Genomic DNA, 25,245 nt, shown 5'->3' with positions numbered 1-25,245 from the left:
GGGAGTAAAGTTTTGTTTCATTTAGAAGAATCTTCCTACTAGACGCTGTCGTTCAGAGACCTCACAATTGTCCGCGCAGAGTCTGGCCTGGTGGGGAAGGATCAGGAACCAGGCCCTGTGGCTGGGGGGGGTGGGGGGGTGGGGGGGAGAGGGTTGCGCGGAGGGGTCAGGGCGTCTGGAAGCCTTGCTGCAGGAGGGCTGTGTTTGTGTGTGTGTCAGGTGGGGGGGGGGGAGGGGGACACTCCATAGGGATCTGCGCCGATGGGAAGCTCTCACCCTGTGCGTCCAGTGAGGCCTGGCACAGAGAAACATGCCTCATTTGCTCAACGGAAAAAAGCGCCCAGGCTGTTCTCCAGCGCGTCCCGATGGTATCCATGGGCAAGAGGTTCAGCCCGGGAAGGACAAGGTTGGGCAAAGTGAAACCGGCTTGTTAAATGCAGGCCTTCCCATCATCTGCTAGGGAGGACAAACGGCAGGCAGCCTTGCCCAGACTTTTCGAAACGGGAACCCTCTCCTGCAGAGCATGTGGGGCCGGCTCCACATCACGCAATCCCCGGGGCTAACTCCCCCTTGCTCTGCTCCGCGGTGGCCACGCCATTCCCCCCTGCGCCTGGACCGGGGCCTGAACTCCGCTCACACCAGGGGTAAGTGTGCTGCAGCTGGGGTTGGCGGGGGGCCCAGCGCAACATCCCCGGGGCCTCTCTAGAAACCAGCTGCAATTAGCACCCTGCTTCCTGGGAGCAGTCTCTGGGGAAGCCGAGGCAAGGCCCTCCGGGGCGGTGCTGCGCCACGGTTGTGCGCGGAGGGCCGAGAAGCGGCAGGAGGAAGTTGTGAGCAACCGGGGGCCTCTCAGCCAGCGTCTGCGGCAGCTGGAGCTCCTGGCGGGTCTGAGCCGCTCACTTCCAGCTGGGACGGCTCTCTGGTGACTCAGCACCACCTCTTCCGGTGAAGGGCTCGGGGGCGGTGAGGACAGGAACCCCGGCTTGATCGCCACAGACAGAGCCGGAGAGGTCTACAGGGCGGCCCCAGGGACCTCCCACTCCTGGCCCCCCATCGGCCTCCACCTCAGAAGGGCCAGGAGAGCAGCTGGTCCAGGAAAAAGGACGTTTTATTTCCATAAATACTCCTGCTCTCACTCACACGCGGACCCCACTCTGTCCACAGACAGACGGACGGGCAGAGGTGAGCTGCCCACAGGAGGCCCCGGCAGAGGCCAGGGACTGAAGGGGACGCACCGGGAACCCCAGTGGCCCTGAGCCTCCAGCTGGGGCCACCCGGCTCTGGCGTGACCTTCGGAGGGCCAGCAGTCACAGCCCCCACAGCCCTGCAAGGAGCCTGATGGCCAAGGGGGCGGGCGGGTGGAGCGAAAGCCCCACGAGGAGTGGGGGACGGGTGGGGCTCCCCCAACCGGGCCCCCTGAGATGGTGACCACAGGGCCACTGAGAAAGAAAAGCAAAGAGAGTCAAACCACACAGCAGAGAGTGCAAAGAGCTGGGGGTGCAGGCGTCACCCCCCCGCCAGTCACCCGGTTCCTACGGAGGAGGCCTGAGCTGGTTCCCGCTCCAGCATGGCCCCCAAGTTATGGCTGGGCCTTCCCATAAGGCATAAGAGACGGGTGGGGATGACCCCACCCCAGGCTGGGGTCAGGGCTGGGCCTGAGGTCCTGGCCCCTGCCCGACAGCCATGCTTCTCCCCCATGACCCCAAGTCCTTCCAGGGCCAGACAGCCGTTCCCTGCTCTAGGCTCTCCCCTGTGGCCAAGGTCCCCAGCAGTGCAAACCCAGGCCCAGTCTTCAGCTGGGTCCATCTGCGCAGGGGAGGAGACGAGTAAGGAGAGGGCCGCAGGGGTGAGGGGAGAAGCACCAGGCCCAGGGGATGTCGCAGTGGGAACATAGGGTGTCCTAGGCCACCACAGCCTTCCCCCCGCAGGCTAGACAGCGGCCAGTCCTGTTCCCCCCTCCTCTCCCCCGCCCCTCCCTGTTCTAGAGGCTTCCCCAGGTCTCAGGTGGGGGGAACTGGTCCACATCCCCCATCTCGTTGTAGGTCTGGTCGCCCATGGTGAAGAGAAGCTTGTAGCGGAGGCGAACCTTCTCCTGGGGCAGAGACAGTGAACGCAGAGGGTCAGAGTGAGAGAAGGGGCCGCCCCCACCCCCACAGCGGCGCGTCGTCACAGCCGGGCCCCTCACCTTCTGGGGGTTGGCGAGAAGCAGGACCTGGGTGATAGCCGAGGGGTGGACGATGGGGTTAAACGCCGGCAGCTCCGTGCCTGAGGGCGGCTGCAACTTTACTCTCATGACCTGCGGACAGCAGGGCGGGACAGGGCCCAGCTGAGCCCCCGGCTTCTTGTCCCCACCCTCTGAGGGACCAGGCCCAGTCTACCTGCCAGCTCCTCTAGGGGGCCAGGGGCTCTGTCCTTGGGTTCCCTTCCATCCCCTACCCCCTGCCCCCCACCGGCTGGCTCCCTGTCCAGCCCGGGTCACCCTGCCTTGAGAGGAAGGAGGCACGCTCCTGTCACCTTGGGGACAGCCGACTGGAAAACGATGTTGCGAATGGGCTGGGGGGCGGTGCTCAGCATGGACACCACCACCACCAGCACGTCCGAGCGTCCGGGCAGCGGGTCGCGGGCAAAGTGGAAGAGGACCCGGAAGCCATGCTGGTCATACACCGTCACTGGCAAGATGCTGCCTGGCAGGGGAAAGGGGACAGGGCGATGGGTGGGGGGGGGGGGGGGGGGGGTGCCAGGCCCGAGCCCAAGCACGTCCAGCCGGCTCCCAGCAGGCACTCGAATCCACAAACTCAGGTCCTCGCCTTTACCCCGGAAGCAGTGGGGCCACGGGTACAGACCGGCACCTAGACGGGGCGGGCGAACTTCTACCATGTCGGTGGAGGCAAGACACGCACGCCCCGGGCTGAGTGACGGCGGGGGATCCCCCAGGGCCGTGGGACTATGGCCCTGGAGTGCTGGAGTGCAGGCCTATGGGTGAGCTGGAGTCAAGCTCTCACCGTGTGACTCTAGCACAGTCACTCCGGTGTTCGGGGCCTTCCCTACTGGTAAGAGAGGGGCACCATCGGCCACTTCTTGGGGACACTGAAGGGGTGATGCCCTTGGTCAAGGTGCACCTACAAGACGGACAAGGCCGAGACGACCGGCCAGTCTTCATCCGTCTGACCTGGGCTGTGAGTGGTCCCCAGCTGCCCCTGGGCAGCAGAAGCTCAGACTTGGACCTACATCCTTATCCTGGCTCGGTTTCGTGACCTTGGAGAGACCCGGGACCTCTATGTCCTGGTCCTGCCTTCTTGGGGAGGGAGCACCCGGCAGCCAGCGTGAGGAGTCCTCTTGCCTGTGGAGGCCTGGACTGTGCAGAGCACGCTGCCCTCGCTCTGGGAAGGATGAAGCAGGGGGCCCGCGAAGGACAAGGGTCTTGCCCAGAGCTCCTCCCTGCGTCACGCAGTGGCACGCGCTCCCAACGGGACAACGGGGGTGGGGGGTGGGGGTGCTGCTGGGCGGCGTGCTGACCCGGCCCAGCCTCGACCCGCTCGCACCCCCGGCCCACTCACTGGGTTTGATGGACTCCAGGGGCACAGTGATGTTGGCCAGCGACAGCTCGGTCGTCGTGGGCTGCTGCGGAGGCCCAGGGGGCTCGGGGGACGCCGCGTGGAGGAGGCCGGCGGCACTGGAGCTGGTTGAGCTGCAGTTGCTTTTATTCTGTAGGTCCCGGAGTGTGAGCCGGGGGGCTGGCTGCTGCTTCTCCCTTGTTGGGGGACGTGGCATTGGGGGGGTGAATCTTTGGGGGCCGAGAGATCGGGGGCACAGGAGAGGCCGGGCTTCCCGGCTGTCCCCGGTGGCCGGCTCAGAGGCCTCCCTGTCTCTCTGGCCTTGGTCTCCTCACCTTGGAACAGGCAGCTCCTGTCCCCCGCCCCTGCCCGGTGGGACGCAGCTCTGTGCTCCGCGGGATGGGCCCTGCACCTGCCTCGGGCACCGCTGCCTCCCTCAAGACCAGTGCAGCGCTTGGCACGCGGTGGTCCGTTAGCCACGGCTGCTCACGGGAGCACGCGGGCACCGGGCCTCTGGCCGCGGGGCCTGGGAGAGCCCGGAAGCAGATGCTTTTGGGGGCGGGGGACACTCCCACCCCACCCCAGCCAGGCTGTGCCCTCACCACCGCACTTGTTGGGACTCCGGGGGCAGGGACTGCTGCAGGAGGGTCTTCCCCAGGAGGTCCAGGTCGTCCAGACCGCTGCTCGCCGGCAGAGACATCGGTGCCGGGGGCTGGCTGTCCGCGCTGGGAACCCGAGGCGGGGCGGGGGGTTCTGCGCCATCAGACGACTGTTGGGCACAGAAAGCACGCAGGTGGGTAGGGCGGTGCCGAAGAGGGGTTGGGGTCGCCTGGTGCTGCCCTGAGGCCCCTGCCCCTCCCTGCGGGTGACATCTGGGGAAGCAGCAGCAGGGAAGGGGACGACACTCCTGCTGGCCTGCGCCCGTCTCATGGGCCGGCCTGGTCTGGGGGGGGGTCTACTCTAGAAACCAGCACGTTCCAGGGACCTTAAAGTCACCACCAGGAGAAAAGGAACGGGAACCTCACCTCATCTCAACGCTGACTCGCAAGGAGAGAGTGTGGAACTGAGGAGAGAATGCCTGCCCGGGGACCCCCAGGTCAGGACAGGAGCCTCAGCCCCGGGGACCCCCGCCCCAGGGCCCTCTTTCTGCACTGCCCACTGCAGGCTGCCTGTCCCAGCCACCCTACCTCAGGATGGGTCGTGCTGGTTCCTGGCCCTCCTACCTGGAAGCTATTCCATCCAGCACCATCCAAGCCTGGGCCCGAAGGGGGTGTGGGATCGCTTAGGCCTGAAGGGAAGCAAGACAGAGGTAAAGGAGCTAGAGGTCTTCCGAAGCAAGGGAGCTGGGGGGCTGCGTGCTGGCCTGGGGTCCCTGGCTCCCGCCCTCCCCCCTGTATCGCCCCAAGAGGCTTAGCTCAGACGAGAAAACCCAGTTTCAGAGGGAACCGGCAGCAGAGCAGAAGCAGGAACCAAAGATCCTGAAGGCCCATTCCCCACGCCCACTTATGCTTCCACTCCTGCACTCCGAAGCCACCTCAACTACGGACATCGGGACTTTTGTCTTCGCGGTCAGCTGGCTCCCAGATCCCAGGGATGGTGGGAAGGGAGGACGGAGTGGGAGACGCCGGGGGAGGGTCCACGAGCAGGGGTCAGCATTCTGCCCCCACGCGGCCACGGCCTCCGAGCGCCAGGGGGCAGGCGGCGCCCCAGACTCCGAGCAGCCAGGCTGGGCTGGGCTGCCGCGTCCCCAGGGACACGGGTGCAGGGCTGAACGGGGGGCAGGCTCTAAAGACCCCATCTGCCCTGGCCGTGCCGACAGGGCTGGCCGGCTGGCGCCAAGGACAGCCGTGGGCCCTCTGGATGGCTCCGCTCATTAGCCTGCCGACTCGAAGAGGGCAGGGGGTCACCCACCCGGTCTGACCCGAAGCATACCCTGGGCCAAGTTCGCCACAGGCTTTACCTACAGAAGACAAGTTAGCCCGTTGCTAGCGAATCCCGAATCGGTGAGGTGCAGCCTGAAGAGCTGAGAGGCACCGGCAAGGCACCGGAGGCTCTGATTGCCGGGCCTCTTCCTCTGGGCACACCTCTCCGAGAGCAGGGACAACCGAGCGGTGACTGTTGTCACACGCCCGGAAGCGTCGGGCACCTCAGACGCGGGGCTCACTCGATCCTCAAACAATCCTGACGAGTGCGCGTGGGGCTGTCATCCCTCTTTCGGGGCTGACAAAGCGGACACTGAGGCCAGTGAGTAACCTGCCCGAGGCCACACAGCCGGCAAGTGGCAGCATCCGGCCCCGGACAGAACGTGGCCTCGCTGCTGGAGTCTGAACACAGCTCTGCCGCTTGGCCGTGTGACCTCGGGAGGGTGCCCACCTCCCTGGGCCTCATCTGTAAGACTTGAGGGGACCGTCGTGACTAATAAAGAAGGCCGATGTGATGAAGTGCCTCAACAGTGGCGGACGGGAAGTCCCCGCTGCCTGCCCCGCCCCCACCCTTCGCCCTTCCTGCCACAAAGAGCCGGTTAGGACGAGCCCCCCCGACCCTGTGGTCCCAGGGCTTCCTCTATTCCCCCAGGCTGGGCGGGTGCTGCCCTGGCCCTTCTGGTTCCTGTTCCCACATTTCCTTTCCCTTTGAGTAGAAACCAACGGATGCTGGAGGCTCAGGGCTCCACTGAAGCAACTTGGGGACAGGAAGTACGAAGCACACCTTGCTTCTCGTGAGAAGGTGGCTTTGCGGCAGCTGCTCGCTGGGGGCCGGGCCCAGTCGGGCAGCTGCCGCCCGGTCCTGGCTCTGCTGGGGAAGATGAGCCCGTGTGCGCTCTGTCACCGGACCATCCTTCCCTCTCTGTAAAACAGGTCAGGCCTCCCTCTCCCTGAGGCACCCCCAGCTCAGAACGGAAAGGGGGCAGGTGGATGGGATGCGTACGAGGGCCCACGGACACGCTGTGGGCAGACCCCCTTGGAGAGGGCGCCAGCCGCGGGGCCCAGAGGGGAGCTCATCCTGCTCTGCCGTCCCCTCATCCCTCACGATGCACTCCCGGTCCTTATGTCCCTTTCCTGGCCGCCGAGCGGAGTCAGAGCAGCAAAGAGGCTCAGAGGAAGGCGTCAGAATCCGAGCGCTTCGTCCTGACTCGCGTGCCCCCCTTTGGGCATGTCACCTAGCCTTCCTAAAGCCTTGGGAGCTGTCCTTTCACGTCTGGAAAGCAGGGACGCTGGTGGCGCCCACTCCCGTGGTGGGAGGAGGGTGGTCTGCGATCAGACGGTGCGGCAGCAGGGGTGAGGGAAGCCACTCGCCCGGCATGCGGGCGCACCGACGCTTCTGGTCCGTCGGGTCTGGTTTTTACCTCAGAACTGGCTCACCGTCTGACTCCTGGTTTCCAAGTCAGTTCCCCAACGTAACTTTTGAGATTCTTTTGACAGACCTCAACTTTTTTTTTTTTTTTTTTTTTTTTTTAAGTAACTTCAGGGCCCTTGTGAAGAGGCTGTCACCACGTCCTCCCGCTTCAAGCTCTCAGAGGGGGCTGTGCCGGAAGCTGGAATCCTGAGAACTGCCTGGCTGGCTGGGTGCCCCCTGCGTCCTCCCCAGGCATGCGCCTGGTTCCCTGTGGCTCTGGAACCTGTAGTCTGGGACCGGCTGGAGGCGCGGGGCGCCTGGTGCTCTGGCACCGGCTTCCCTGGAGCTTCTGGAGCTATGGGGCCTAGCCTCTCCCTCTTTGCCCCTCTCCCTCTCAAGTAGGGGGGTGGGGGAAACTGTCTGCCGGGCGGCTCCCAATTCTAGGCTCTAACCTGCCGCGGAGACATCTCGCCGGCTTTCCCTCAGGCCACCAGAGCCGAGGTGTGGCGGGTTTGGCAGAGGTCGGTTTAGAGGCTGGCCGGTCTCACCCTCTGACTGGAAGACCTCGTGCCAACTCCTTAACTTCCCTGAGCCTCAGCCTCCTGGGCTGTGAAATGGGCCTAACGCCCACACCACCCTCCACGGGACTCGTGGGATCCAGGCTGCCTCACATGCTGCGGGCATCCCCCCGCTTCCCCCGCCGCCTGCGGCCAGCCCGCCCTCCTCTGGGCCCGGCCCCCTCCTCACCCAGAGACATGAGCTCATCGTCGAGCAGGGAAACGGAGGTGCTAGGCTGCTCGGGGCTGGCCGGGTCACCGGGGCGGGTGGGCATGACTGGGTAGGTGGTGCCCGTGGGAGGGAGATCCAGGCCTGAGAGGTCCAGCAGGGCCGAGGTGCTCCCTGGGAGGAAAGGAGAGTCAGGCCCGTCCTGCGTGGAGGACACTCAGGCTCTTGGAGGCCAGCCTGCTGCCCCCCCCTCCCCCCCACCGCTCACAGCCCTCCTGCTTCTTTCCCCCTCCTTGGCCAGGCTGCCCTGCCCCCGAAATCTGCCACCAGGCCCTTTCTCTAGCACAGGGAGTTCCTTCTGTCCAGAACCTATTCGCTCCTTCTCTCCACTTGGCGAACTGCCTCCCATCCTTTGAAGCCTCACTTACACGCGGCTGCTTCCGTGGTAGCGTCCACCCCCACTGCTCCCCAACTGGGCCCGTTCGAACCCTTTCTGTGCGTCCCCAGGGATGTCGTTTTACCCTTACTGGGGCCGAGCCTGCCACGTTTAGGTGTCAACCCCTCCCTCACACCTCGCGGTAAGGAAACTAAGCACGGAGGGTGCCATCCAGCCCCGCACAACAGGTGCCAGATTTATCAAGTGAAAGAAAGGCCTTCCTTCTTCTACTCGTCCTTGCCAAACACTGCCTCCCTCCCCCTCTGCCCCATGTTCACTTCCTCCCCCCACAGCTGCAGCCCTGGCAGAGACTCCCCCCAAGCTCTGTCCCCGGGGGCCTTCCTCATCTTAAGGGGCCAGGGTCACCCTGGCACTCCCAGCCCCCAGCTCTGGAGCCAGTGCTCTGCCCTGGGCTCTGTGCCACTCCCGCCTGGCGCCCCCCTCCCCCCCCGCCCCCGGCTGTCTCCTCACCCGGAATGGAGCCCGCTGCGGCGTCACCGTTGACCTCCTCGCCCCTCACCAGCTGCTTGTACAGGTTGATGACCTGGGTGAGGTTGTCGTTGGCCTGCAGGATCTCGGCTGGAAGGGGCAGGAGGGGAGACACTAGGCTGAGGGAACACGGGGGCCTCTGGGGGGAGAGGAGGTCCCTGCGTCTACCGCAGCGCTGGCGAGGGGCTGGGGCTGGGGGCGTCCCGTCTGCTCGACTCACTCAGACCCTCTACCGCCCGTCCTCATCCACCGTCCCCACCACCCCGAACACGGCGGCATGCTCTGGCCTCAGCCTCCACACTGGCTCTGCCGTGCGGACGCCCCTCGCATCTCTGCGTGGCTTCGTTCCTTCCCTGCCTTGGGGTCTTTGGAGGCCTTTCCTCACCCCCACTCCCCAGTCCCCTCCCTGCCGGCTGTTCTCCACGTCACTGACCACCATCTGACAAATGGTCACTGCCCACTGCCTCTCTCCTCTCGTTAGGCTACAAGCTCCATGGAGAATATGGTTTTTGCCGATTTTTGTTTAAAAGATTTTATTTTTAAGCAATCTCTACACCCACCGCAGGGCTCGAATTTACAACCCCGAGACCAAGAGTTGCATGCTCTACTGACTGAGCCAGCCAGACGCCCCTGGCGTTTGTTGATTTTAATCACTGCCGTGCCCCCAGGGCCTTCAACAGTGCCTGGCACAAACTAGGCCCTTACCAATGTTATCCCTTTAGGGGCCAAGGCGTAGAGGAGTCTGGGCAGTAAGTCGCCTGGGCAAGGACCAGGTGCCTGGCACCTGGGAGGCACTCAGTGAACTCCCACCGAATCAAGGGCTAATATGGTTCCCAGACTGCTGCCCCAGAGACTGGCTGACGTGGTAGCAGAGAATAAGGATGACAACCCGATATGTGGCTGTGACAGAGTCATGGGGCCCCGCGCTGGAACCGTTGAGGCCTGTGGGATTTGCCCTCAGTTTCCAGCCCTTAGCAGGGAGGGAGGCAGTATCCGGAGAGAGTTCCTGGTCCACCCTGGCTCAGCCACTGTTATGCTCTGTGATCTGGGCAAGTCCCTTCCCTCCCAGAGCCCCAGCTGTGAAATGGGGACAATTCTTCCCCTTTCAGCTTGTTCAGCTCGTGGGCTTGAGTAGAGGCTTGGCCCGCAGGATCTTATGACCATATCAGCCCCTGCTCTCCGCTTCCTCGAGGTGGAGAAACCCAAGGTCGGGGCTGGAGGAGGGGGGCCCCCTGGTGGTGGGTCCTGCCAACTGCAGATAGTTAGCAAGTCCTGGGAAGGGAGCGGGGGAGGGGTCGGAGGGACAGGGCTGACCGCCCAGCGCTCACCTAGGGCCTCATCATTGTCTTCTGTGTCACTCGCCAGTCGGAAGAGCGTGGGCCGCATCCGCTCACAGCGCTGGTACAGCTCCTGGGGACAGGAGGGCGGGTGGGTCGGGCCGGCGGGGACCCGGAGAGGGTGGGGGCCGGGTGGCAGAGGCGGGGTACCTTCATGAGGTCCTCACTGCTGCGGGCAGAGGCGCCGCCCTGGCTGTGGCTCATCACCATCTCCGTCAGTAGCTTCACGTTGTTGTTCACCTCCTCGATGGCACTCACCCGCTTTGAGATCTTCTCCATCCGCTTCTGGTCCTAGGGAGGCATCAGCCCCAGAAAGCCCAGGTCATGCCTGCTCTCAGCCAGGCACTGCCTACAGCACTCCAGAGTCTCCTGGCTCGGTGTGAGATCAGACCCTGCCACGAGGCGCTCGTGCCCCGGCCAGGGCATTCCAGTCCAAGAAGCCCTCTGCCGACCCTGCGCTCACGTCCTCTCCTCCTGCCGACGCCCTCAGGTCCCAGGCCTCTGCACGGGCCTGTCAGAATCTCCGGGGCCCTCAGACACCATCTCCAGTGACCCCAGCGTCCCGTGCCCCTGGGCTTACCATGCACGCCCCTCCCTCGCGGGACGAGAGGTGGGCTTGCGCTGTGCCATTGGACACAATCACCCTCCTCGAAAGGGGCCACCCTTGACTTTCCCTGTGCTATGAGGACACGCAGCTTGCCCTTCAGAACACCACCTAGGACTTCCTCCCTGTAGGTCTCTAGGCTGAAGCTTTGATGGCCTACCCTCATCAAATAAAAAAGTTTCAGCCCGCACCCACGACATACGCATACTTGCTTGGATATTAAGTGCGCAGCGTTCCCTCTTTACGATAAGTAAGCGCATATGCATACGTTTCACTTAGCAAGGCCTGATTTCTATTTCCTTATCACAGAAGAGGCAGTCAGCCTCACAGAAGCCCAACCTGAGCAGGTCAGCTCAGCTGCTGGGACATTCTCCCCCCTACACCGGTCCTGGCTCTGTCCCCTGGGGTCCCCCAATCCGTCAGCTCTTTCTTGGCTGTGACAGCCCTCTGGCTGGGTTGCCGCAGGGTTCCCAGGGTTCCCCGTAGGCGTACACACAACCCCGCCTCGGCAGCCCCGCTCCAGTCCCCACTCTGCCTCCTCCCTGCACCATGGGCTTAGCGATCACCTCCTGAACCATCTCCTTGATGAGTTTGTTGGCTGCTCGGAGGTCCTCGGGGTGGGAGCTCTTCAGCAAGCGGGCCAGCATCTGCAGGGACACGGGGGGCATGACAGTGACCCCAGTACCGGGCCTGGGGTCATGTGCCGGTTCCCCACTTCCTGGCCGAGGGACATAAAGCACTTATTAAGCTCTCCATGAAACAGTGAGCCTCCACCGACACCTGATGGGGTGGCCGTCAGGACAACTGAGGCATTGCACGCGAGCGCTCCCCAAACAAGTTCTTGATGGATGGCACCAGATGTGGGAGTACCATCGTGAGGGAATCTTTCTCAAAGGATGTGCCAGAAACTCAACGGCACAAGCCCTCTGGGGGTTGGGACGAGGCGGATAGGAGCTTTTACTTTTTATCTTACCTCCTCTGGGCTGTTTAATTTCTTGCCCGTGAGCACATGATTTCTTTAACACAAAGTTAATAAAATTATCATTGAAAGGGTCAAAGACAAAAATACACAAACTCCTGCCCAGCCTATAAAATGCCCTCAGACCAATCCCAGGGACACCAGGCACGCTCTTGTGTTTATTAAATGCAAGGACACTGGACGGGAGGTACTCAGCACACAGAAGTGCTGGATAAACCGTGCCTGTCACCCGCTGCATGACTGTGCTCAGCACAGGCCTGCTTCAGGGAAGGGCCTGGAATTCATGGCCGGGCCTGGAATTCATGGCCAAGTGGGCCTGAGGGTCCTCATCTGCCCCTCCCTGGAAGCTCACCTTAGACTTCTCCTCATCTTCAAAGATCACATTCTTGGGTCGTGGAGGAGGAAGGGGAAAGGCAGCATCATCTGGAAGCTTGGGGTCTGACTTCACGATCCCTGGAGTAGACGGTGGTGGGAAGGCCGTCAACCGTGCCCAGGGCTAGAGTGTGGAATGAAACTGGGCGGGGGGGTGGGGGGGGGGGTGGGGGTGGCCAGGGTAGAATGGAGGGTGGAGGACAGTCTCTCCTGCATGCTGGCTCTGGACTCCAGTGGGCCACAATCGGCTCCTGAACTACAATGTCAAACTGTGTGGTGGCATTTAGGCACCCACATTTTGAGGCCACTCCATGGGGGCCACTCTCTGAGGGGAAGTTTGACCCACACTCACCTTCTCTCCACCCAACCTAGCTTCAGACAGAGCCATAAAAAGGCCCCATAGCTCTATGTTCTTGAGAAGTTAAAGGGCAGAGCCACGACCTTGCTGCCAGAAGCTGCCGGAGCCCCAGCTCGGGTAGGAGGGAAGGGGGTGCTGGTCACAGCCCCCCCTCTGGTGCCTCACCCTGCTTCTTCAGCATCTGGTAGGCCTCTGCAATCTTCACCTCTTCGGGCAGGCCGACCGTCCAGCTGTAAAGGAGCTCCAAGATCTTGTTCTTTACCTTCTCTGACGTCCGAGAGCCCAGGTACTTCAGAGACGGAGGGGAGGGCAGGCCTTTGCCGTCGTCCGGCCCCACTCCCTGTCGCCCCAACCCCAGCCGCCACCTGGCTGCCTCCCCAGGACCCCCTTGGGAGCCTCGGCCTGCGGGGCCCTTCCGTCCCACCCAACCAGCCTGGCGGACTGAGCTCACCTCCTAGCTCTGCCGCGCACTAGCCGGGCCAGCCCTGAGCGTCTGTTTCCCCACCTGTCAGGTGGGGATGACGGCGGTGGCATCACGGTAAGGACGCAGGGCTGACACAGGTAAGGCGCAGAGCCCAGCGCCTGCCTCCGGCCAGTCCGCTATGGCTTAACTCTGTGACCTCAGGAAGGAGCCACCTGGCTTGGGGCTGGCCAGGGAAGGGGCAGGTGTGGAACCGAGCTCAGCCCTGGGTCCCACGCACAGTCTCTCTCAGCAGCAAACTAGGCTGAGGGAACTGGATCTCACACTAGTCGCCTCCTGGGAAGAGAATGGGGGACCAGCTGGGACACTCAGCTGCTCTGGTCAGGAGAGGAGTGTGACGGAGGAAGGGCGTAGGGGGTGGGATCTCACCCAAGGGGCATCAAATACGCGCATGCCCTAAGGGAGCACGTCCCGCCCCGAACGGCCAAGGCCATCAGCAGGCTCCGCCACTCAGATTTGGGTCCTCAGCATCCAAGGCCTCAAGGAGGCCACTCTTGAGGGGTGGGGACAGGGAGACCCTCCAGTGGAGACCCAGGTGGGGAGAGGTCACAGGCAGAGTGGCCGTGCTGGGGAAGCTGGCCCAGCAGCTGCGCGTTATGTCCTACGGTCATTCCTCACTAAGCCTGAGTGGCCCCAAGAGTGGCTCCAGAGCCACCAGCCACCGGGTGGCCTGGGAGCCCTCCTTCTGGACACCCCGCTGTCCTGGACTCAAGGGTCTGTGTTTATGCCAGGCAGAGTTCCAACTGAGCAGAAGTGGGAACCCTAGCGGGAGCCCCCAGGATGAGGGCAGTCAGTTGCCTCCCACAGGGGGTCCTCCTTCCTCAACGCGCCCCCACTGATGGCGCAGGCCTGAGCTCAGGCTGGGAGCACCCACCTTGGGAGACACGACCTTGATGAGCTCGTTGAGGAAGCGGAACTTGCCCACCTCATCGTGGAACCTCTTGCCGCAGCTCTTCATGCACGTTTCCAGCACCTGGGTGGGGGGGGAACCCCAGGGAGGGTCAGAGGAGGCAGCCCCCCTCCCATACCTCGACCAGGGCATGGAAGCCCAGGGATGGGCATTCGGAGGGCGAGAATGACTCCTGAGGACACGAGGCGGGGCGGGTGCCCTCGAGGGCCGGTGACAGCATCATCGAGGGGGCCCCTCCACAGCCTGGCCACACCTGAGCACCACTTGTGAATGATTTTCCTATTATTTTTCTTTGGTAGTTAAAAAAAAAATTTGTTTTTTAACATTTATTCATTTTTTGAAAGACAGAGGGAGACAGAGCGCAAATGGGGGAGGGCTAGAGAGAGAAGGAGACACAGAACCCGAAGAAGGCTCCAGGCTTTGAGCTGTCAGTACAGAGCCCGACGCGGGGCTAGAACTCACGGACCGTGAGATCATGACCTGAGCCAAGTCAGCCGCCCGAATGACTGAGCCACCCAGGTGCCCCTTTGGTAGTTTTCTAAACTTCAACAGGCACCATTTACCTTGCCTTACAGTACGTATTCGTGGAATCGTAGGACTAGCCCGTAGTAGAGAAAACAAAAAACAAAAACAACAACCCTATCTTGTTAAAACAAATACATAACTACTAACAGAAAAACGTTTACCCTCTGAGGTCGGCCTTGCTTTATGGTGAGCTGCTATGTGGCCCGTGCCTGGGGGCCACAGACAGCGCACCCTCCCCACCCCCACCCCCCACCCTTCTGCTGACCTAGCTTCAAAAACTCTGGCCTGAGTCCAGCGTCAGCCCTTGAACCGCCTTTGGGGAGGACGGCACTGTCCTGGGTCTGGAGACCAGTGATGGGCTGAGTTAACTCTACAAGGCACCTGGGGAGCTTTATAGGCATGCAGATTCCTGGGTGCGGATGCCAAAGGAACTCAGATTCAGCAGGCCTGGGGGGGGGGGGGGGGGGCTCATTCAGTAGGTTAACTGGCCTCCCAGAGATCTGACACAGAGCTGGAGCAGGCAACCCGTGGGCCAGATGATCCTAAGGGGCTTCTTCCCCACGCAAGGCCTAACTGTGCAGGGCTGGGGTGGGAGGCTGTGAGCCCCTAGGGGCCAGCCCAGACCCCCAATCTAGGCCATTTGGGCACCCTTCCCTTGGGCTCTACAGAAGGGCCTGATGTGGGGGCGCCTGGCTGGCTCAGTCAAGGGTGTCCAATTCTTGATTTCAGCTCAGGTCATGATCCCAGGGTTGTGGGACCGAGCCCTGTGTCGGGCTCCAACGCTCCGCGTGGAGTGCTTAAGATTCTCTCCCTCTCTCCGCACTCTCCCCCCCTCCCCTGCTCAAGCACTCTCTAAAAAAAAAAAAAAAAACAAAAAAAACAAACAAACCAAAAACCTCAGTCTTGGCCTCCCTGGGGGGCCACCCACGTGGTCTGGGGACAGCCGGCACACCCTTTCTCCCCTTCTCACCGTCAGCGCCTGGATCGCTTCCCACTCCTGCGGTGACTGGATCTTGTGAGCCAACAGCCGGGTGGCAAGCGGGGGCCTGGGCGAGAGGAACAGCACAAAGCCCAAACGGCTGGAGCCCGAGGCAACCCAGGGGAGGGCGGCCACACCCCCCCTGCTGGGAGCACAGCCCTCGGTGGCTTCGGTGGGGTAGTTGCAAAGGCCCTGCTCCTTCTCCGACTGGAGAGGCCTGGAGGCTGTAGCAGGACAGGGCAGGGGCAGACAGGGAGTAGGGGCCAGGGACCCTCAAAAGGTACGAGCTCAGTCCCTCTCCTGGCGTTACCGAGAACTGTGAGCGGGAGAGGGGACCACGGCCTTCTCAAGGGTCCCGTCTGGGAGCACAACATGACAATGTGCCATGAAGGAAGGGCGGACACGGCTCCCTGGGAATTTGAGGGGGCACAGGACGTTCTGCCGGGAGAAATCAGAGCACCTTCGCGGTGAAGGTGGTGACATCGTCTGCTGGATCGTAAAAGGCCTGTCACCGGTGACGGCGACAACTAACACGGAGTGCTTATGACGTACGAGGTGCCTCACGTGCATTTTCGTGCCTGACCTTCATTCCGGCCCTCCAAAGCAGGCCGGACTATCGCCCCCACGTGACAGGAGAAGGCACGGAGGCTCGCCCAGCTGACCCAGCCAACGGAGGGGCGGGATTCGCACCGGGGCGGCTGCACTCTGGATCACACGTGTCGCACCGTATGCGTGGCCTCCCGGAGCGGAGCGCCCGCACTGGTGGCGGTGCGGTGGAGGGAAAGCCGCGCTCCTCAAACTTCACCACCTGGGGAGCCTGCCAGCAAACCTACCCCAAGCCCCCTGCCAGTCTAGTCCCCGTCTGCGCACAGCCCCCAAAGGGGCGTTCTTGACAAGTAATTCTAACGCAGGCGGTTCTCGTTCTTCCTGGAGCAAAGGGCCTACTGGCTTCCTCCCAGCTGGGGAGCACGTCCCAACAAAGCTTTGGCCGGGGCTCAGGGAGGTGTGGGCTTAAGCCCAGGACTACCGTTTTCTTTGTGGGGAACCCGAGTCCCCTGGGCCTCAGCTTCTTCACCTGTAAAATGGGTTCGGTTAGCGGGTGGCCCACAGGTGGTACAGAAGGGCCACTACCATCGTTAATTTGTGAGCACATCAGGAACGGAAACGGAGTCTCGACCCACTGAGGTCTCTGCCCCGGGGGCCAGGGTCTGGCGTGGGCCCAGCAGGTGGATTCTGTTGCGTAGGTGAGCAAAAGAGGAGGCCACCTACCCCTCAAAGTCCTCGTTGAGCTGTTCGCAGAAGCCGTTGATGCTGGCCCAATTCAGCTCCTTGTTCAGGGGGTTTGTGGCTCTGTCTGTAGGAGAGAGGACCGTCGTGGCCTGGGGGAGGCGTCCCTGCCTCTCCCACTTCCTCCTCTGGCAAGACAGTTGGTCAATAGGGAATAGAGGGGATGACCGAACAGGCAAAAAGAGTCCCCTTGACCTCCTGCTCCGATAGCTTCAAGACCTGAGTGATGATGTTTCAGCGGCGTCAACGGACAGATGAGCTCCCGTCCACGGGCTTTTCCTTGCAGCCTCTCCCTGAATAGCCCCACTTTTAGAGATGGTGCTCAGGGGCTGTTCCCCTACTCCCTAGTGCCCCCGCCTCTGCAGCTGCATGTCTGTCTGCCTACCTGACCGCACCTCCTCTAGTTCTGCTCCTGAAAAGTATTCCCACAATTCTCAGGGAATTTACACTCAGATCCAGAGGTTGGGGCGGCGGGGGGGGGGGGGGGGGGTGAAGCCACAGTTTCGCTCTCAAGGAGCCATGTGGCTGGGAAGTGAGCCAAGGGAAGCTAGGTTCGCAATACAGCGTGACAGAGGGAGGCAAAGGAGCCACTTGCAGGGGACTTGGTTGGGCTCGGGGCCAGGGAGGCTGCCCGGAAGAGGCAACACTCAAGCGGGAGCTAACCAGGCTGGGGGGATGGCATGCCTCGGAACAGCAAGGGGCCGTGTGTGAGGAGGAGAGATGCGGATCACTGAGCACAGGGCAGAGCACTGAGTACAGGGCAGAGCGTGAAGGACCTTGGAAGGAGTGCGGCTCAGGTATCACCTCCTCCAAGAAGTCTTCCCTAACCCTGGCTCCTGCCCAGGGCGGCCCTGCTGGATCAGCTCTCTCTTCTTTGTCCCCCAGCTCTGACCTTCATCGTGGGCCCAAGCCTGCTGTCGCACCGCATCCCAGCCTCTTGTGCACACGCCCATTTCCCCTTGGCAAACAAATGAAGGAAGGAGGGCTCAGCGGCCGCTGGCACAGGTTGTGGGGGAGTCTGAGTCCAGGGGTGGGTAGTGGCCGGGAAAGGGCAAACGGCTCGACAGGAGGGGGCGACACACAAGCCCAGTCGCCTCCCTGACACCCAATGCCGGTTAAAAAACAATCAAGTAGGTCACGTAACTTCCCTGAACCTCTGTTTCCCCATCTGTAAAGCTGGAGCGAAAGGTGGACCGATTTAGATGACAAAATACTTTACGCAAGGTGAGAGCTGGATCTTCACCACCTACCTCCCCGGAGCCGGTCTCTAAGCTTCACCCTATCTGGCCTGTTCTGCCTCAAGCCTGATACTGAGCAGGGGGTGTGGTGGAAACACAGCCTAGGAGGTGGGACGGAGAAGGATCTGTGGCCAGAAGGAGGCTGGGACCCAACATGTGGTGCCTGCCCGCTTGGGTCCTATGCTGTGGTGGGAGGTCGAGTTCTGGGATCCCGGCGCCTGGCAGTATTTATTCACTTTGTATTTATTCATAAATATTTTGAGTGCTGGGGCCACAGGAGTGAACAAGGCAAAATCCCTGCCCTCCTGGAGCTGGCAGCCCAGCAAGAGAAACACCAACTACTCAGATAAACAAACACATAACGCTGTATACTCTTGTGAAGTACCATAAAGAAACTCAAAGCAAGGAGAAGGTATAGAAAGTGTTTTTTTTGGGGGGGGGGCACTTCTCTCTCTGGGAGAGCTCTCAGAGGAGGTACAGCTGAGCAGAGATGTGAATGAAGCATTTTCTCTCTGGATAGAAACCTCTGTTCCAGGAGCCTTGCAAAGCCCTCTAGTCCCTCGGAGAAAGAAAGCCCCTGTTGACCACCCAGGAATAACCATCACCCCCCCACCAAGGGAAAGTGTGGCGGTCTACTCTGTCTCCCGGCCCCCCCAACATGGCCAGAGGCTGGGGAACACCAGTCTGGATTTAGAAAGATAGAATGGGGTTAGAGCTGGCCCTCTCAATGACATCTGCCTGGGGGACCCTAAAACAGGAAGTCTTTTAAAAATGGCAGACACATGAGTCTGAGTGAGGACAGAGAAGCTAGTTCTAGAAACTGTCCTGAGTCAGAAGCCAGGGAGGAAAAAGCGGTGGCATCATGAGACATCAGCTTTCTCCCTTGCATCTGGCTCCGAGTAAGAGCCGCTGGGTCCAAGGAGAGCTGACCAACCTCGCTGGCCTGAGCCCCAAATCCCCAGCAGGCAGTAAGGGAGAACACCCAGGGAGGGCAAGGGGGAAGTGTTTCACAACAGAGCATGACTGTCCCCTGTCTCTACACAGCGGCGACAATATCGTCGTTTACCTACAAGAAGCTACTCTTTACCTCCAACCACTGCAAGGAAAGAGCTTGCAATTTTGCTAGTGCAGAAAGGGGAAGAAAAAGAGAAAACAATCTTGGCCTCAGTCTATTAGAGTCCAGCCCTATGGCCAAACCCAGGGGTCCTGGCTCCTGTTTCTCAGATCGGACTCTTTCTGGACTCTCGGAAAATCCCGTTCTTTGCTAAACATGAGACAGTTCTGCATCACCCTCAAGTCCTGAGATATGTCAGATCTGTCAGCCAGGGCCCTGCCCGTCCTCCCAAGTTGCTGCTGACACCTGGGCATTCTGGAACAGTCTCCATGGCCTCCGAGTGCCTCCTCTCCACGCCCTCCCCCTCCACTGGCCAGACGGGACTCTGAAACACGCCTGGAAATGTTGTTGTTCTGGGGCCAACCTCAGAGTTCAATTCTGCTAGAGACTGGCTCAAAAAGGGCTGGCCGTGACCCCAAACCACCCTGTGCAGCTCCCTGGTGTGCTGGGGGCCGAGGGGCTGAGCTGAAGGTAGACCGAGGTCTCCCTGAGGCCCTGGCAGAGACGTAGCCCAAGGAGAGGAAAGACTTGGGAGGGAGCGGTCACTAGCCTAGGGAGAGAGAGTCCAGTAGGAAAGCTGTGAGAGCCGAGGAGCTCCATCAGCAGTGTGGGATAGGGAGGTCAGGTGGTTATGGAGATTCAGAAGCCTGAGTAATAGGAACCCGCGCCTGAGAAGCCACAGAGAAAGGGGTTCAGGGGCCTCTGGAGGAAGGTCAGCAAGAGCTGGGAAGAGTCTTGGGTGGAGGTACAGAATCTGAGGGGCTGGGCCGAGGCTAGTGATACAGAGCTTGATATTACTTCTGGAGTCTCAAACGGGACCCCGTCCAGCCTATAGGGTTTGAAGGTTTCTCATTGCACGGCCAGAGCTTGGAGGATCAGATGGGCCAGTGAGTCCTCCCCTCCTGGGCGAGGAAGCGAGCAAATCTGAGAGGAGCTGCAGACTCAAAGAACGGCTAGGAGGGAATCACGCCATGCAGAGCCAGAGTGGACGATCTGGGGCCCGCGGAGAGTAGGAGCCCTCCCGCCCGGGTCTGAGTTGCAGCCTTGGGGGCCGCTGGCTTGCTCCCTCACGGGCCCAAGAGAATGGCTCGGAGGGCCCGCTCTTCAGGGGAGAAGTGTGGGCCTCGGGGCTTTGGGGACTACAGTCTCCGTCCTGGGGGTTCTACGGACAGAGCCGGGCGCAGCTCACTGCTCCCCGAGGGTCCCGGCCCGAGGATCGGATAGGTGGGCGGCGCCCGCTCCCAGCGACGGTCCACGCAGCTGCCGGGGGTCTTCCTTCGCCCCAGGGTCGGAGGGACCGGCTCGGGGCGCCGCCTCTCCTGGGCCGGAGGCGGAGCGTGGGGAGGGGGCGCCGCGTACCCCGCCCCCGCCGGGAAGGGGCCCGCCTCGTGCCCCCGGTTCCGGTTCCGGTCCGGCCCGCGCCCCTCCCGGACACTCACTGATTCGCGCCTCCAGAGTCTCCGGCTCCATCGCGGGCTCCATCCGCCACAGGCCCCCAGCCTCGGCACCGCCCCCCGCCCCCCGCCGCTCTCGCGGGACCTCCTCGGCACCGCCCTCCGCCGATTAAAGGGGCAACGTCCGCCCGGACTCGCGGGAGCGGCGCACAGGAGCGCTCGGCACCATAGAGACTCGTACGAGCTCGCCTAGAGCGTCACCTGCTCTCCCAACCTCTCCCCCCCCCCCCCCCCCCCGTGGTGTCTACGTCGCGGGCGGGACCCGACGCCCGCCTTCCCGTTCCCGGCGCTCAGGCGGGAGAGGAAGCGGAGAGAATGGGGGCTGAGAGCTGCACCATGGTAACCCCACGGGACGCTCTAACTCGTTCTGCGTCACGAAGATGCCCGTGACGGCTTCCGGAAGAATGCTCTGCGGCCATGTTTCTGAGGGGCTCTAAGGTCACTTCCGGAACCCTCACTGCGTACTTCCGCTTATATGGAAAGTGGGAGGGTCCCTTAAAAGGGCAATGACGGACGTTGGCCGCTGGGAAAAGAAGTCAAAGTTTGTTGAGTGCTTACAATGTTCCAGGCATTTTCTAAGCACTTTTTATGCATTAGTGTATTTACCCCCCCCCCCCCAACAAACCCACGAGCCAGATAGTGTGAGGTCACACGAGTGGCAGAGCCTAAACCCCGTGCTATCTCTGCTTTGATTCTGCGATCGTTTAATGAACACTACGTTTGCTTTGCTCTGTGACGGGCGCTGGAGGAGAAAGGCAAGGCCGGATATTCATTACAGTGTGGTAGGGGAAGCCTATACGGTGGTGGCAACTCAGAAGGGGCCTCCGACTCCAAACTGAAGTTGAGGGGTAGAGGGGATGAGGGAGGGGCTCTTGTCTGGGAAGATGTCCCAGAGGTGACATGTAGCTGAAAGACAGACGTAGTTCTCCGTAAACCTGGTGCGAACAGTATTTCAGGTGGAGTGAACCATAGGTTTCAGGGTTCAAAGGGTAGAGAGAATGTGATGAATTTAGAGAACTGAAAGTATTTCAATAGGGCTCCAGGGGACGTTGACCTGGAATTAGGCCGCGGCAAGATCATGCAGGTCTGTGTTTAGATTTTTTTTTCTGTAAGCTATGTTGATGTCCTTAACAGTGTGTCATGGGTGGCGACAGTCAGGCTTTTGTTTTAGAGCTGTCCAGGCGGCAACAGTGGGAATCCGAAATCAGGGAAGGCCGAATGGACCGACGTCCTAGCCTCGGTGTCTTTTCTCTTGCCGTTTCTCCCTTCATCAGAAATCTCCCTCATCTGACTTTCGCATCCGCGGCCCGGGATCGCCAGATGACGTCACTCCCAGGGGGAGTCGGTCCCGGGCTCACCTAGGTCGGTTGCAGCCTATCGCCCCCTGGCGGTCCTCTGGGGAACCAGTCTATAGCGCCCTCTGGAGCCACCAAGTGTCCCGTACTGTTAAAGCGACAAAGACAGGGGAATCTGGTGTAGCCGGTTCGGCTTGGTGATCGCCTTGGTGAACGACCTCGAGTCACCTTGCCCAACTGCAGTGACCTCATCTGGGGGGATGAGGGGTTTGTGCTGAGTCAGTTTTTTCCCTAAACTCATCATTCAGCCGACTGAGATGCTTTTCTAAAATTCTCTCCCGCAGGCCATTAAAATTATACAGGAAAATGATATGTGTGTTTATTGCATTCCTCAATAAAAGCTGTAACGTAATGTGTACTTAGATCTCTTCTGTTTGTTTATTACTGAAAGAATTGTCCCAGAAATAAAAGGCAACTGTATTTACCGCACCGATTCAGAGGCATATACATTGTCAGGAATCACTTTTTAAAGATACCATGGGTTTGACCTAGATTCAAATTCTGACTTCACTGCTTTTCAAACTGCGTGACCTTGGACAAATCACCTAGCTTCTCTAGATCTCAGGCTTCTCCACTGAAACGTGCTTGTGAGAATTCAAAGAAATTGCGTCTGCCAAGTGAACCCCCCAACACATGCTCCCCACCCAACCACTTTCCTTGCTGAATGTTTCTATTATATTTTTTATTATATATTTTCTTTTTTTTTTTCAGTGTATGTGTGTGTGTGTGTGTGTGTGTGTGTGTGTGTGTGTCTTCCCCCACCAGAATGTAAGCTCCAGGAGAGCAAGGAATTTCATCTGTTTGGTTCACCGATGTATCTCCAAAGCTTAAAAGAATTGTGGTACATATCCACACAGATATGGATTGAAGAAATGAATGAGTAGGAACTATTATTCATAAGTTTCATGGACGGGGTGGGGGGGGGTGCAGGAATGTGTCCCACATTGCAAAGTACATGTGTGGGGGGCTGGGGCGAGTCAGGCTGTGCTCTTAAGGAAAGCTCTAGGCTGTACCGCAGTGGGTCCCAAAGAATAGGGCTTGGTGAGGGAGACCCAGGAGCTGTGGCCACTGCAGGTAGGATCTGGCTGAGACTGGAGGTCATAGTAGGAGGTGCAGGAGGAAGAAAGCCTGAGGATGGTGAAAAGAAGGGGGGCCAGCACAGGAGACAGGGAATGCAGGAATTTGGCCTTTGAAAGCAGTTTCCATTTCCATGCCTTGCTCTGGGTGCCTTGGGAACCCTGGGCTCAGGGGTGGGGGAGAGGAGATGACAAGTAAAGCAGGGCTCTCCCTGAAGCACCTGTAATGAACCAACCCATGCTGACCTCCAAAGGCTTCATGCCTCATCTCCTTCCCAGGAAAACCCCTTCCAACCCTGGAAAGCCTGGTGAGGATGGGTGGGGCAGGGAAGAAAGAGGAAATGGGAGAGACCTTGGAGGGCAAGTAGGAGGGCACCCAATCGTTTTTTGGGGGAACTGTAGGAGGTCCAGGAACAAGCTGAGACATGGCCTTGTTTCTAGCCCTTGTGACTCCAGCCAGATCCGGGATCACATCCGTCTCCCTTCCTGGCTGACCTCTGGGGGCGGAGGCACAAAGAACCGCAGGTGTCATTGTGTCCTGTAATCCTCACACAGACCTCAGGCCTGGGGATTTTTATCCCTCTTTTACAGATGAGATTTCTGAGGCCCCGTGTATGGACGTGACTGGCCAACATGCCCACACAGCCTCCATCACAAGAGCCTACGTAAGACCAAGCCCTTGCCTTCAAAGGACAGAAAACACAAAAGCAAACAGAATATGGTGCATTAATTATAAAAGTACTGAAATGAGCTGATGTGAGGAGTGGAGACCGTGTATGGAGAGGCCAGGCTGACCTTTCTGATGAGTTCATGTTTTAGCTGAGAAGGACCTAGCTGTAGGAAGGGTGTCCAAGAGAACAGCAAGTGCAAAGGTCCTGAGGTCTTCCAGCTAAGCACAGCAGTCAGAATTTGAATGGAAGCTTGAGTCTCTGCGCCCAAAGTCTGTGCTTGGCTCCAGGAATCACGATTCCAGGTTCTACTGCTGACTGAGGAGAAAGCAGGAATCAGAAAGCTGATAGGGTACAGGCAACATATAGCATTCAACCTCTTATGTATGTGAAAATGACAAGGGATAGGGGCTCATATTTCCTGAATCAGTACTAGGCCACGTGGTATAAGGAAGATGATTGGACTGATGTATGAATTTACACCAGTGAAAAGCCTCATAAAGTATTAAAATTCAGCCCTGTTTCCCTGTACGTTTAGTGAATCATCTTTATGAAAAAGAATGACCTTTTAGCTGGAAGGAAAGATAAATTCGGTGCAAATATAAAGCCTATATTATGGAAAATGATCTAATTGGTTGTTTGTGATTAAAGCTTTCCCAGAAAATCTGGATTGCCTGAAACAGTAGGTCAGTAAACATAAGATGTGGTTCATGGGGGACTGGGTCATTTCTAGTGTGTAGAGGGAGAGGCCTGAGGCCACCAGGGCAAGGAACTTGTTCATTGAACTTTTCCATGTCCTGGGGGGGTTGGCCAGCGGATGAGCATCTCCCGTGTGACAGTTTGTTTCACTGTCTTTGCTTTGATTCCGTGACAAAGATAATTTGCTACTAGTCATCGACTCACCTCTTGTGTGCCCTGACTTTTACATGTCTATATATCTTTGAGGTGGGGATTAGTCTCCCCATTTTACAGAGGAGGAAACTGAGGTCCAGAGAGGTTAAAGAAAATCTTGACTGAGGCCGCAAGTTAATGGGGTGCTGCCACCAACTTCTGTTTGATTCCTTTTTTTTTTTTTTATGTTTATTTATTTTTGAGAGAGAGAAAGAAAGAGAGCGAGCAGGGGAGGGGCAGAGCGAGAGATATAGACACAGAATCCAAAGCAGGCTCCAGGCTCTGAGCTGTCATCACGGAGCCCAACACCGGGCTCGAACTCACAAACCGCCAGATCATAACCTGAGCCGAAGGCGGATGCTTAACCCACTGAGCCACCCAGGCGCCTCTCTGCTGATTTTCTCTGAGGTGACTACTGTGTCAAAATCCCCCAGGGAGCTGATTAAGAACACAGGCTTCTGAACAACCTCGTATTCAGCTTGGACTCGCTGGGGGTGGGGGGTGGCCCAGGAATTTGCAGCCCATACCCTGAGCTTTACTCTGTGTACAGTCCACCCTGTGCTCCCTGAGCCCTCCTGCACCTGCCCGATCTAGATCCCCAAGGATCCCCAGATCCGAGATGGTGTTACACACTCACCCCAAAGGTCTGACCCCACGATGTGGCCGATCTCTGCAGCATAGTAGGACCCTGGTTCCTGGCCTCCCTCTGCCCCAGCTCGTTGTAACATCAACCTTTCCCCGCTCTGGTTCTTAGATGTACCAAGTGAAGTCACCCTTTCCAGTGACTAGATTGTGTGCCAACCCCAGGGGTAGGGAGGAAGGAAAGGCTGGGGAATGAAGGGTCGTTCCCCCCCCCCCCCACCCCTTTTCCAGTGGGTAGGAAGAGCTGGTTTACAGGAAGTGTGGCCACAGATGCCGACCCTCTGACCCTCACCCTACTGGCTGGGAGGAAACTAGAAACGACGGGATTCACCAATCGGAAGGCAATATGCAAATATAGCCCTTTGTTAATTGCTGATGGACGGATGAGTAGCGTTCATTCATGCGGCCCTGGTGGAATTTACATTCTACTAAACTGA

The 25,245-nt window shown here is 59.7% G+C and overlaps 1 protein-coding gene across 3 annotated transcripts; it reads right to left on the bottom strand.

The window, feature by feature from the left end:
• Positions 1 to 1,090: 1,090 nt before the first annotated feature.
• Positions 1,091 to 20,600, bottom strand: GGA1 (golgi associated, gamma adaptin ear containing, ARF binding protein 1). 3 transcript variants are annotated; one of them, XM_078449467.2, is made up of 17 exons: positions 20,450 to 20,600; positions 16,353 to 16,437; positions 15,075 to 15,150; positions 13,544 to 13,642; positions 12,354 to 12,477; positions 11,811 to 11,911; positions 11,046 to 11,126; positions 10,026 to 10,166; positions 9,867 to 9,948; positions 8,521 to 8,628; positions 7,635 to 7,787; positions 4,778 to 4,842; positions 4,157 to 4,323; positions 3,558 to 3,751; positions 2,515 to 2,684; positions 2,186 to 2,296; positions 1,091 to 2,092 (listed from the first exon to the last, which is right to left on the bottom strand). In XM_078449467.2, the coding sequence occupies exons 4-17, from the start codon at positions 13,625 to 13,627 to the stop codon at positions 1,982 to 1,984; spliced, it is 1,692 nt and encodes a 563-aa protein (XP_078305593.1). In that variant the 5' UTR covers positions 13,628 to 13,642; positions 15,075 to 15,150; positions 16,353 to 16,437; positions 20,450 to 20,600; the 3' UTR covers positions 1,091 to 1,981. The 3 variants fall into 3 exon arrangements, with proteins under 3 accessions (XP_078305593.1, XP_060512381.1, XP_078305592.1); XM_060656398.3 differs by lacking the exon at positions 20,450 to 20,600 and adding an exon at positions 20,162 to 20,398; XM_078449466.2 differs by lacking the exon at positions 20,450 to 20,600 and adding an exon at positions 19,912 to 20,082.
• Positions 20,601 to 25,245: the final 4,645 nt, after the last annotated feature.

Source organism: Panthera onca, chromosome B4, assembly GCF_046562875.1.
Source record: "Panthera onca isolate mPanOnc1 chromosome B4, mPanOnc1 haplotype 2, whole genome shotgun sequence".
In the NCBI taxonomy this organism is placed as follows: Eukaryota; Metazoa; Chordata; class Mammalia; order Carnivora; family Felidae; genus Panthera; species Panthera onca.
This window is presented reverse-complemented; position numbering and strand designations above follow the sequence as displayed.

Coding starts and splice junctions, on each gene's coding strand:
- GGA1 (XM_060656398.3), bottom strand. CDS start 20,204: ATGGAGCCCGCGATGGAGCCGGAGACTCTGGAGGCGCGAATCA. Junction 13,643..15,074: donor AAGCGATCCAGGCGCTGACG/GTGAGAAGGGGA, acceptor CCCCCCACCCAG/GTGCTGGAAACGTGCATGAA. Junction 2,093..2,185: donor TTCTCGCCAACCCCCAGAAG/GTGAGGGGCCCG, acceptor TCTCTGCCCCAG/GAGAAGGTTCGCCTCCGCTA.